This window comes from Ictalurus punctatus, chromosome 11, assembly GCF_001660625.3.
Source record: "Ictalurus punctatus breed USDA103 chromosome 11, Coco_2.0, whole genome shotgun sequence".
NCBI lineage: Eukaryota > Metazoa > Chordata > Actinopteri > Siluriformes > Ictaluridae > Ictalurus > Ictalurus punctatus.
The window spans coordinates 433,831-446,654 of NC_030426.2; the positions used below are offsets into that span (position 1 = coordinate 433,831).

The window sequence follows — 12,824 nt, forward strand, 5'->3', positions numbered from 1 at the left end:
ACATGACTATGCAACTTTTGTCTCTGTGTGTGTGTGGGGGGGGGGGGGGGGGTAGAGGGGGGGACGACACATGGTCGATGACCTACCACAGAGTGTGAGAAAAACATGACTATGCAATTTGTGTCTGTCTGTGTGTGGGGTGGGGTGGGGTGAGGTGGGGGGAACAAATGGTCGTACCAGGTATGGTCACGATTTGGATGTGAACCAGATTTAACAAAACTATATATATTTTTATGTCCTACCACAGAGAGTTTCATATTCTATGTGAAAAGATGTACCAGGTGTGCGCAACGTGTGGGGCGGAAAAACACACATGGCAGCACCATATATGGTCACGAATGGATGTGATCCAGATTTAACATAACTATTCATATTTTTATGATCATGACCTTTGATCTAGATATAGAGAGTTAGAATGTGTATCTTTTTGACCTTTGACCTATACCTGTCAAAACTAGGGTTACAATATATACAAACTATCTTCTCTCTCATGATTTACAGAAGCTGTAATTTCTATGCTAACCAATTTCACTGAAAGTGTAACCAAAATAATTGAACACAGCCCAGATCTTAATATTTAAATCCTGTGTGTAAATGCAGAATATAAGTGTTTAGTGATCATTATCATATGACACACATGTTGGCATGTATTACAAAGTAACAGAAGCACCATATGATATCATGTGTCCTTTAGGTAACAGAGGTGAAGGGGCTGAGCACCATCTTAGTTGGAATGGTGACATGTAAGTGCGCAGACTTCTACATTCCACATCGACAAATGATGGTTGTTGACATTACGGAACTGGGAACCATCAAACTCCAACTGGAGGTAGTCTGGAAGTAAGTTGTACTTTGCAAAACATTGTCTTAACACATCTGGAAATATTTATATAAAAAAGGAAGACATTTATGTGTGCTTATTATACTAGATACTGATAGAGGCACTCATATACACATGCATCACACAGGACATGCAGTGCTGTGAAAAAGTATTTGATTACTTTTGTATTTCATATCTCTTGTATCTCATAAAATAGTTTTAGATTGTCAAATGAAATACAACATAAAACAAAGACAACCTGAATAAACACACAATACAATTTTTATTTATTTATTTATTTATTTATTTATTTATTTATTTATTTATGTTTTATTGAACCAAAAAAAGTTACACACCTGTCACCCATGTGAAAAACTAACTGATCCCTTAAACTTAAAATCTGGTTGTGCCACCTTTAGTAGCAATAACCAAATTCTTCCAATGACTGGAGATCAGTCTTTCACAGCACTGTGGTGGAATTTTGCCCCACTCTTCTTGCAGAAATGCTTTGGTTCAGTCACAATGGAGGGTTTTGAGCTGCCCACTTAAGGTTCTGCCACAGCATCTCAATTGTTTCAAGTCAGGACTTTAACCAGGCCACTCCAAAACTTTAATTTAGCTTTTTTGAGGCATTCATAGGTGGACTTACTCTTATGCTTTGGATCATTCTTTTGCTACGTAATCCATTTGTGCTTGAATTCCGGACTGAAGACAGGACATTCTCTGGACATGTTTCCCTCAATTATTGCAAGTTGCCCAGGCCCTGAAGCAGCAAAGCATCCCCACACCATTACACCTCCACCACCATGCTTGAACGTAGGTATGATGTTCTTTTTGTGGAATTCTTTGTTTGGTTCATGCTAGATGTAACGGGCCCCCTGTCTTCCAAACAGTTTCCACTTTCTACTCGTCAATCCACACAACATTCTTCCAAAAGGTTACACGATCATCAATGTGTGTTTTGGCAAAATTCAGAGGAGCATTAATGTTCTTCTGGGTTAGCAGTGGTTTTAGCTTTGCCACTCTTCTATCGATGCCATTTTTACCCAGTGTCTTTCTGATAGTGGAGTCATGAACCGTGACCTTTATTGATGCACTAGAGGCCTGTAGATCCTTTGATATTGTCCTTGGCTCTTTTGTAATCCTGGAAAAGTAGTTCCTGTGATCTTGGATAAATTTTGGAAGGTCGGCCATTTCTGGGCGAGTTATTCCATTTGGAGATAATGGGTCTCACTGTGGTTCTTTGGAGTCCCTTTTTTTTCCTTTAATAAATATTATCATTTAAAAACTGTATTTTGTGTTTACTCATGTTGTCTTTGTTTTACATTAGATTTTGTTTGAATTTCTGAAACAATTTGGATGAGACGTTCAAAACCAGAAGAAGTCAGGATGGGGTAAATACCTTTTTCACAGCATAGAATGTCACAGTATTTTTGCAAGCCAGATGGAGGGTATTTTCATGGTTTGTTATTATAGCCTCGCTTCCAGCATTAAATGGTAAAAGGTCTGCACTTATATAGCACCTTTTAACCGTAGCAGTTCTACAAAGCGATTTACACCATTTCTCATTCACCCATTCTCACACACACACAGGTTCTAGCCTGTCATTGAGAGCAATTTGGGGTCCAGTGTCTTGCCCAAGGACACTGCAGCATGTGGAGGCATGTGGGCTGGGTGTTGAACTGCCAACCCTGTGCCCTGTGGGTTACAGCAACATTTAAAACCACTTCCTTAACACAGTTGTGATGCCAGTTTAGCAGCTCATACCAACTTATTCATGTCTTTATTTCAACCCATCAGCTGATATTTTATGTTTCAGACCTTAATTGCCACTTGCCTAAGGCTGCAAATTGCAAACTACTGTCATTAGTACAGTGCTACTCAATTTAAGATGATTTGATATTTATTTTTGGACTACACCATTACAGTGGTATAGATCAATCTTTCTTACACACTGTCACTTTATATGTAGTCCTTTTGACACTGGCGTGGTGAAGAATCTGAAGTCATCTTCCAGTCGGCAGTCTACCCACAGAAGGAATAGACCAGTGAGTAGCTGTACACCTCCTCACACTCCCAAGTTCACAGAGAAATACTTTTTAGTGAGTCTGTAAGACACACCTACAAATACAAAACATGCACAGTACAGGAAAACTTGAAACTGAGGTCATGCATCTCTTCACAGTCTATGATGCGCCAGTTTCAAGATGGCTCTTTCTCTGTTGGCTCACATGAATCCAGGGGTGTGTCTCTGCGTAGCTACCTGTCTGACTCTGCCCAAGTACTCTCTCCATTTGTCTATGAAAGGCCCAGTCATCCTCCAATCTTGCGTTACCTTTCCATGGATTGTCAGTCAGTGGATCATGACCTTTTGCAGACACCCATTGGAGAGGTAGAATCAATGCAAAACTAGATTAAAAGATTATATATTTTTTCTAAACACTGCATGATCTTCTAAATTTCAATTTGCAATCTTCATGGTGATGAAAATGATGAATGGACTTCAGAGCCTGAGACTGGCTCTCCTAATCCAGGGGACAGCATGCGAGACACCATAATTCTTTTTCAGTGTTACAGCACTCCTGACATTCTTCAGCAAAATAGTGTGGTGGCTACCAACCAAGAAGTGAAACCAGTGAAGTTGAAAGTGGCTACAGATTATCTCATACGACAGGAGGACGTAGGTGTTGAGGAAAAGCCAAAGGCTCTAGTGATGGGTGTAGGGAATTCCCAAAGAAGAGCAGTGGCCATGAAGGTTGGCCTGGTGCAAGCACAGGTTGCTACTATTTTGCAGGAGATGAGTTTTGCCAAGGCAGAGATAAAGCATCTGAGTCTACAAATACAGCAGCTTAACCACGTCTTAAAGGTGATCTCCTCAATAATGTCTTAAAAGTGTTACATTTACTACAAAATCTAAAATAGATGTTTAATGATTGATCACCCATTTGTGTCCCATTTACTCAACTTTGGTTCTTAGAGGGACATCTACATTCTTCAGACCTCCTCTAGTGATGAACTGAATGTAGAGGAAGAGGAAGTGCTGGGCAGTTTTGACTTTCTGTCCATTGACTTCAACATGGATGACAACAACTCCGGCATAAGTAGCAACAGACTCATGGACACTAGGTAAATTAGAGCTTATTTACTAATGGTAGCATTGAGTTTTTCAGTCACTTAATGTAGGTGATGGCAACTGATCAAAAATCACAGACATATACATAAACTGGATGGCATACAAGGACTACAACTTAAATGTCTTACTCAGTTAAAAAAATAGAATTTAAGATCACAATAATTTCAGTATTGATTCAGTAAATGGTAAGTTTTTGTTGTTGGCCAGAAAAAAAAATGGTACAAAGATAGAGGTGCTGTTAATCTCTCTAAAATACACAGTATTGAGCATATTTGCAACTTTTCAACAAATACAAACCAACAGCAGTCTGACATAATGGAAAAACAGAAATTTGGAAAATGTATTAATTAGTTTCAGTTTTATCATCATATACTAGAAAACTAAAGGATAGAGTGAGAAGACAAAATATGCAGGACAGTCATCCAATGACCAAAATTCAAAGCATCTCATAAGCATCATTTGCCAGATTTTCTTCCTTTCCAAAAAGCAAGTTTGAAGCCATGGATTTTATTTAAAGGTGTAATATGATATTTTAAAAGTTATTTTGTTTATTGTAATAGAATGGGTTAACATGCTTTAATGTTCAAAAAACACATTTTTCCACATACTCAACATTATTGCAGTACCTCTTTTCCCAGTCTGTCTGAAATGCTCTGATTGAGTTCCAGGTTCTCCAAAGCTCCTCCTACCGAAAAGCCCAGAGTCATTGGCCAGCTGACCTGCGCCATTCTGTCCCAGGTTTAGGAAGCTAAAAAGATGCTTTTGCATCTAAACACTTAGCATCTCCATGACAATTCACTGAAGCTTTGCCTTCTTTCTTCATGGCTTCCTTTGGGCTGCATTTTGCTGATATTTCAAATTGTGACAGATGTTTGTGGAAGTAATATCTGGAGTTAGATCAAGGCGTTTTAGGCAGTTGTGGAGCAGTGTTCTCTGTTAGATAGAATAAATCCCTTTGTTGGAGACTATGAGCTTTGTAAGTTTGCAGATCTTATACATGCACCAACAGATACATTATGCACTAAAGGAAAAGGAAAACATTAAAAAGCATCATATGAACCCTTTAAAAAAAATGTGGAGAATGTCAAGTTATAAACAATTAAAAATGATTCCATATGATATTGATTGCAAATCATTTACATCATTGGTACTTTTATTAACAGAAATTTGTTTATGCATGTATTATTAGAAATTAATATTTAGCTTCACTATATCTTAGTATTCAGTCAGTACAGAATGTTTCAGTGTATACTCTGGATTGGCTTTGATTACCGTCTTATAGTAGATACTAAAGCAGTGTATTGTGTCTACATAGCTCTTTGTAAATGTTGCTGCTACAGTAATTATACCCGATTGAGTCAGGTTCGGTTTATTTCAGGTTCAAAGGGAGCACCGTGACAAGCCAGGAGGGGATGTCAGAAGATACAGTACTGTTGTCAGAAGAGCAACATACAGGGCACGTGGCAAAAAGAACAGACAGTGGGGACAGAAGTCCACTTAGCACTGGGGAGTACACTCTGGATCAAGCCTTGGAGATCCACCTTAATATCTGTTTTGAACTTCTGAGAGTAAGAAAGCATAATATGCCTGTCAGCCCATATTAATATACATGAAACCAATATCTGCAACATATTTTCCAAACTGTTAGTATATGAGTTCCAGTAATCTCCAGTAATCAGGAATATCCAGTAATTACGGTATAGTGCCATGTACATATTATGTTTTGTAATTAAAGCCGTTGGAAACACAACAGGTCCACCTTTATTACTGTCATAGTAATATTGTACATTATATGCTACATGGATGCATAAGTACTTCTTCCGGGTTTGGTGAATGGTGAACTCTTTATTTTTGTTTGTGCAACAGAAACTTGGCAGCTTTCCAACAACTTGGTTCAGCACACCTTAGCCCCATTCACAGACAGACAAAGTGATAGACAGACAGATAGAAAAAAAAGAGAGAGGCCAACATGTTACATAAGTATTGCCAAATCAGTCACAGGTGTGCCACGTTAATTTGCTCATTCCCCCATACTCCCGCTGCAGACTCCTGCTGAACCACACGTTTACATGAACAGCAGTAATCTAATTATTGACCTTAATCTAAGTAAGATAATAATGTGATTAAGGTGTTTACATGAGTCGCTTTTAGAATACTCCTGTCATGTTCCCGTTTTACATGTTTTAGAACATAATTAGATTAACAGCCCTCATCATTACGTCACCGTGCCACGCCGTCCGACGTCCCTCCAGAATTTCACGCATCAACATACAGTTTGTCTTCGTTATGGTACCGTATACAGTTTTGGGGGGTTTTATTTTAAAAAATTTTGCAAACGCTTTAAGTGCAGTTAATTATTTGTCATGCTATACGTGCTATTAGACAACTGCTTGAAGCGGTGGGTGTGTCCCAAATCGCATACCGTCTACCATCTATATAGTAGCCGAGATACATGTATTTTTCCCCACTACAGGCCTATAGTAGAAAAGTATGCGATTTGGGACACAGCTGAACTCTCTTGTTCGCTGTAAAACGTAAATCTGCCGCGTGTGATCGTGTCCTGTCGCAAAATCTGGTGAAAACTCCCACACGACGTTCATAATGTGATTAAGGTGTTTACATGTCACTACTACACGTCCATAATGTGACTAAAACAGAAGTACTCCACCAGTCTTAATTAGATTATTGCTTACTTCGATTATGACCTTAATTAGATTAAGGTAAGTAAAAATTGCTGTTTACATGGTAGTTTCGTAGAGTATGGTCTTAATCTGTTTAAGAGTGGATTATTGTTGTCCATGTAAACGCAGCAAGTGAAGGTGTACTGACACTAGGCCATCTGTACTGTGCCCGAGTACATTTGATTCCCCAAAGTTCAGTTCGTTTGGCTCTCACAAATCATATTGATGAACGGGAATTGTAGTCAGCGAGTAAATATGCAAATCCATCCCTCAACATCAACATCCCTCAACATCAGCTGCCTCCGTAAAAATCTTCTTATACGTACAGCACAATTAAGTGAAAATTGCTGCACTGCATAAGTGATGAATCTGCATGTGAGAGGGCTGTGTGTCAACAAACCCCAGATAACTCCAAATAAGCCACAAAGTAAGTAAAGTTACAATAATGGACTCCATCACACTGTGTAGGAGCACTTTTCTTCTAGTGGGGAAGGGGACAATCATACTTGGGCATGGTACAAGGCAACCAGGCCTAATGTGAGTACACCCTGAGTGGGCTGTACAGAGTGAACTGGCTGAAGAACATTCCAGTATACTGTCCACTGTCACCCAGTGTGACGTTACCACAATATGCCATACTAAAATGTATGTTTTGCCCTTTAAAACTATGAAACGTTATTTGAGGCTTAGTTAATTAATTAATTAATTAGATCTAATTAAAAGTTGTCTCCACAAAAAGTTTTTATTTGCACAGGAAAGGCAGAATCTTAATTGGAGACATTTCTTGTATTGAGGACCTCATTTTTTTATGAATTAAAATATGAACGTCTCTAACTTAAATCGAGCTATATGTGTAATAGATGAAGATAAATGCTTTGTTAGCTTATGCTTCAAACCGTGGGCATATTTATTTTACAGGAGGGCATACAGAACAAACAAAAACATAGCCAATAATTTATTAATTGGAAAAATAGCAAATTAAAAGCATGTTAAAGTAGCTTACTTCCTGTGCACATTTGGCAATTTCATTACCTTGATGATGTATTTCATGGTTACATTAATTTGTTCACAATTAACTGTCAGCACATGATATAAAAGTCATAAAAAAATATCAAATAGATAAAGCTAGATAAAATAGATAAACCAGATAAAGCTGGTTTGAGCTGATTGATGTTGAATTAATATCCAATGTTAATCATATTGCATTACCTTACAGGCACTGAGGGTATCTAATTTGGAGTACATGCAACAGCATATATTGGAAGAACTATCACATCAAAATGAAGTGCTTGAAAAAATTACCACTTTTACACAGAGGAAGATTCATGATATCTCAGCAACAGATTGTAAGTGCCTAAACTGATATTATTGATTACTGATATCTATTTGCTTGGAATAATTGTAATTGCTTTACATCAGAAATTGTGTTCTACATCTTGGTGGTTTTGCTACTTATAACTAAAAAGCAGCAATCAATAAATATTAGATTAATGTTTAATCAATTAATATTAAACATAGAACAAATAATGTAAGCAAAAAATTAGAATACAGATTAGAATCTGCTTAGGGAGTGCAGGTGGAACCTGTCTTATTTATACCCCACCCATATCTAGTGTCTGGTGTTTCATTTAGTATTGAGGTGTGTGGTGTCATCATGCCAAGATCTAAACAGTTCTGTAAGGCCTTCAGAGGAAAGGCTGAGGAAGCCTATGAGTCTGGCAAGGGATTTAAATATATCTCCAAATTTTATATATACAATATCTCACAAAACTGATTACGCCCCTCACATTTGTGTAAATATCTGATAATATCTTTTCATGTGACAACACTGAAGAAATGACACTTTGCTGCAATGTAAAGTAGTGAGTGTACAGCTTGTGTAACAGTGTAAATTTGCTGTCCCCTCAAAATAACTCAACACACAGCCATTAATGTTTAAACCGCTGGCAACAAAAGTGTGTACACCCCTAAGTGAAAATGTCCAAATTGGGCCCAATTAGCCATTTTCCCTCCCCAGTGTCATGTGACTTGTTAGTGTTACAAGGTCTCAGGTGTGAATGGGGAGCAGGTATGTTAAATTTGGTGTCATCGCTCTCACACTCCCTCATACTGGTCACTGGAAGTTCAACGTGGCACCTCATGGCAAAGAACTCTCTGAGGATCTGAGAAAAAGAATTGTTGCTCTACATAAAGATGGCCTAGGCTATAAGAAGATTGCCAAGACCCTGACACTGGGGTGCAGCACGGTGGCCAAGACCATACAGCGGTTTAACAGGACAGGTTCCACTCAGAACAGGCCTCGCCATGGTCGACCAAAGATGTTGAGTGCACATGCTCAGCGTCATATCCAGAGGTTGTGTTTGGGGAAATAGACGTATGAGTGCTGCCAGCATTGCTGCAGAGGTTGAAGGGGTGGGGGGTCAGCCTGCCAGTGCTCAGACCATACGCCTCACACTGCATCAAATTGGTCTGCATGGCTGTCATCCCAGAAGGAAGACTCTTCTAAAGATGATGCACAAGAAAGCCCGCAAACAGTTTGCTGAAGACAAGCAGACTACGGACATGGATTACTGGAACCATGTCCTGTGGTCTGATGAGACCAAGATAAACTTATTTGGTTAAAATGGTGTCAAGCGTGTGTGGCGGCAACCAGGTGAGGAATACAAAGACAAATGTGTCTTGCCTACAGTCAAGCATGGTGGTGGGAGTGTCATGGTCTGGGGCTGCATGAGTGCTGCCGGCACTGGGGAGCTACAGTTCATTGAGGGAACCATGAATGTCGACATGTTCTGTGACATACTGAAGCAGAGCATGATCCTCTCCCTTTGGAGACTGGGCTGCAGGGCAGTATGATAACAACCCCAAACACACTAAAGAGGGTGAAGGTGATGGACATGCCAAGCATGTCTCCAGACCTAAACCCTATTGAGCTTCTGTGGGGCATCCTCAAATGGAAGGTGGAGGACCACAAGGTCTCTAGCATCCACCAGCTCCGTGATTTCATCATGGAGGAGTGGAAGAGGACTCCAGTGGCAACCTGTGAAGCTCTGGTGAACTCTATGCCCAAGAGGGTTAAGGCAGTGCTGGAAAATAATGGTGGCCACACAAAATATTGACACTTTGGGCCCAGTTTGGACATTTTCACTTAAGGGTGTACTCACTTTTGTTGTCAGCGGTTTAGACATCAATGCCTCTGTGTTGAGTTATTTTGAGGGGACAGCAAATTTACACTGTTACACAAGCTGCACACTCACTACTTTACATTGTAGCAAAGTGTCATTTCTTCAGTGTTGTCACATCAAAAGATATAATGAAATATTTACAAAAATGTGAGGGGTGTACTCACTTTTGTGAGATATTGTGTGTGTGTGTGTGTATATATATATATATATATATATATATATATATATATATATATATATATATATATATATATATATATACACACACACAGTGAGGGGAAAAAAGTATTTGATCCCCTGCTGATTTTGTACGTTTGCCCACTGACAAAGGAATAGATCAGTCTATAATTTTAATGGTAGATTTATTTGAACAGTGAGAGACAGAATAGCAACAAAAACATCCAGAAAAACACAAGTCAAAAATGTTATAAATTGATTTGCATTTTAATGAGGGAAATAAGTATTTGACCCCTTTGCAAAACATGACTTAGTACTTCGTGGCAAAACCCTTGTTGGCAATCACAGAGGTCAGACGTTTCTTGTACTTGGCCACCAGGTTTGCACACACCTCAGGAGGGATTTTGTCCCACTCCTCTTTGCAGATCTTCTCCAAGTCATTAAGGTTTCGAGGCTGACATTTGGCAACTCGAACCTTCAGCTCCCTCCACAGATTTTCTATGGGATTAAGGTCTGGAGACTGGCTAGGCCACTCCAGGACCTTAATGTACTTCTCCTTGAGCTACTCCTTTGTTGCCTTGGCCATGTGTTTTGGTCAATGTCATGCTGGAATACCCATCCACGACCCATTTTCAATGCCCTGTCTGAGGGAAGGAGGTGCTCACCCAAGATTTGACAGTACATGGCCCCGTCCATCGTCCCTTAGATGCGGTGAAGTTGTCCTGTCCCCTTAGCAGAAAAACACCCCCAAAGCATAATGTTTTGTCCTCCATGTTTGACGGTGGGGATGGTGTTCTTGGGGTCATAGGCAGCATTCCTCCTTTTGCTCCATTTTGGTCTCATCTGACCACAACAATTTCACCCAGTTGTCCTCTGAATCATTCAGATGTTCATTGGCAAACTTCAGACGGGCATGTATATGTGCTCTCTTGAGCAGGGGGACCTTGTGGGTGCTGCAGGATTTCAGGATTTCTTCCATTTGTGAATAATCGCACCAACTGTTGTCACCTTCTCACCAAGCTGCTTGATAATGGTCTTGTAGCCCATTCCAGACTTGTGTAGGTCTACAATCTTGTCCCTGACATCCTTGGAGAGCTCTTTGGACTTGGCCATGGTGGAGAGTTTGGAATCTGATTGATTGATTGCTTCTGTGGACAGGTGTCTTTTATACAGGTAACAAGCTGAGATTAGGAGCACTCCCTTTAAGAGTGTGCTCCTAATCTCAGCTCGTTACCTGTATAAAAGACACCTGGGAGCCAGAAATCTTTCTGATTGAGAGGGGGTCAAATACTTATTTCCCTCATTAAAATGCAAATCAATTTATCACATTTTTGACATGCGTTTTTCTGGATTTTCTTGTTGTTATTCTGTCTCTCACTGTTCAAATAAATCTACCATTAAAATTATAGACTGATCATGTCTTTGTCAGTGGGCAAACGTACAAAATCAGCAGGGGATCAAATACTTTTTTCCCCTCACTGTGTGTGTATATATATATATATATATATATATATATATATATATATATATATATATATATATATATATATATATATATATATAAGATAAAAAGATAAATTAAGATAATACTTTATTAATCCCCAGATGGAGAAATTAGGGATAACCCTAAGCTTGCCCATCTCAAATACCCCCATAACATTTCAATGGGATTCAGATCTGGTCAGATCAAATTTATCTTTCTGAATGTAGACGCATGCACTCTGACACCAACAGTTGCAAGACTTGCTAGCAGATCCTGTGATGATATTTTGGGTTCTTGGAGACACTTGAGCTGAATTTTCTGGAATGGCCAGTCCTGGACAAATTGGCAGTCTTTTGAAAGCTATGCCATTTGTAGATTATTTTCCTTACAGTGGAATGATGTATTTCAATCATATCCTGACTCATATACATTCACAACCTTTTTTCTGAAGGCCTTATAGAACTCTTTATATCTTGGCATGATGACACCATACACCTCAATAGCAAAGGGAACACCAGACACTAGATATGATAGGGGTATAAATAAGATGCATTCCCTAAGCAGATTCTAATCACTGGAACCCAATATTGAACACCTGATTTTAATTTTATAGATTGGAAGGTGTGATAAATGTAGGGGCATACATACTTTTTCCATGTGACTGGTATGTTTTTCGTTAATTTAAGTAGTGAAAATGTCGATTTTATGTGTCATTTGATAGTGTTTCACCCTTATGAATTGTACTAAACATAAAAACAAAATATCAGATTCACCATGAAATCTAAAGTATTATATTGAGTTAGATTTACTTTGTTTGGAAGCTCATGTCGCACTGGCTAGGCACACTGACTGGTGAAGTTTTGGAAATTAGTTTAAGTTTTGGTAAATGAGTGGAGGTGTAGAGGGGAGTGGAGTTAGGGATTACGGTCTTCCTGTTATGGGTGCTGTGAATGGGCAGGAGCAGCAGTGAGGCGGGACCCAGTGGGCATGGAGCAGGCCGAGGGTGCTGGTGGAGGTGCAGTGCAACCAGGGAGCTTCATCTCTGCTGTCGGCGTTGGCATGTGGTGGACAGAAAAACAATCACATCAAACATGTGGTTGGAGAATGCACTCACCCTTCTGTGCCTGCCATCTGTCTCCTGCAGGATGGTCAGGAGAAGCCGCTCCACTCATCAGCTGCCAGGCATGTGTGTTTCTACCACTCCACCTTGCAGCCACGAACTTCTTTGCTGTCCAAAACAAATGGGGTGCTGAAGTGGCACTGTCAGTTCAACACCCAGCCGGCAGTTATGCGAAGAATGCGGTGCATGTTGTGTCATAGTCTTGGTACCCCCCATGCTCCGAGCCTA

General features: G+C 39.6%; 1 protein-coding gene across 3 annotated transcripts in view; it reads left to right on the forward strand.

Annotated features, from left to right (window-relative positions):
• Positions 1-12,824, forward strand: part of ripor3 (RIPOR family member 3) — a 114,429-nt gene that overhangs the window by 64,856 nt on the left and 36,749 nt on the right. For all 3 annotated transcript variants that reach the window (XM_053683590.1, XM_053683592.1, XM_053683591.1), the window contains exons 11-17: positions 695-840; positions 2,793-2,868; positions 3,006-3,212; positions 3,390-3,686; positions 3,798-3,946; positions 5,332-5,521; positions 7,851-7,980. In XM_053683590.1, coding sequence (XP_053539565.1) covers positions 695-840; positions 2,793-2,868; positions 3,006-3,212; positions 3,390-3,686; positions 3,798-3,946; positions 5,332-5,521; positions 7,851-7,980 — 1,195 coding nt within the window. The remainder of the gene's footprint in view (positions 1-694; positions 841-2,792; positions 2,869-3,005; positions 3,213-3,389; positions 3,687-3,797; positions 3,947-5,331; positions 5,522-7,850; positions 7,981-12,824) is intronic.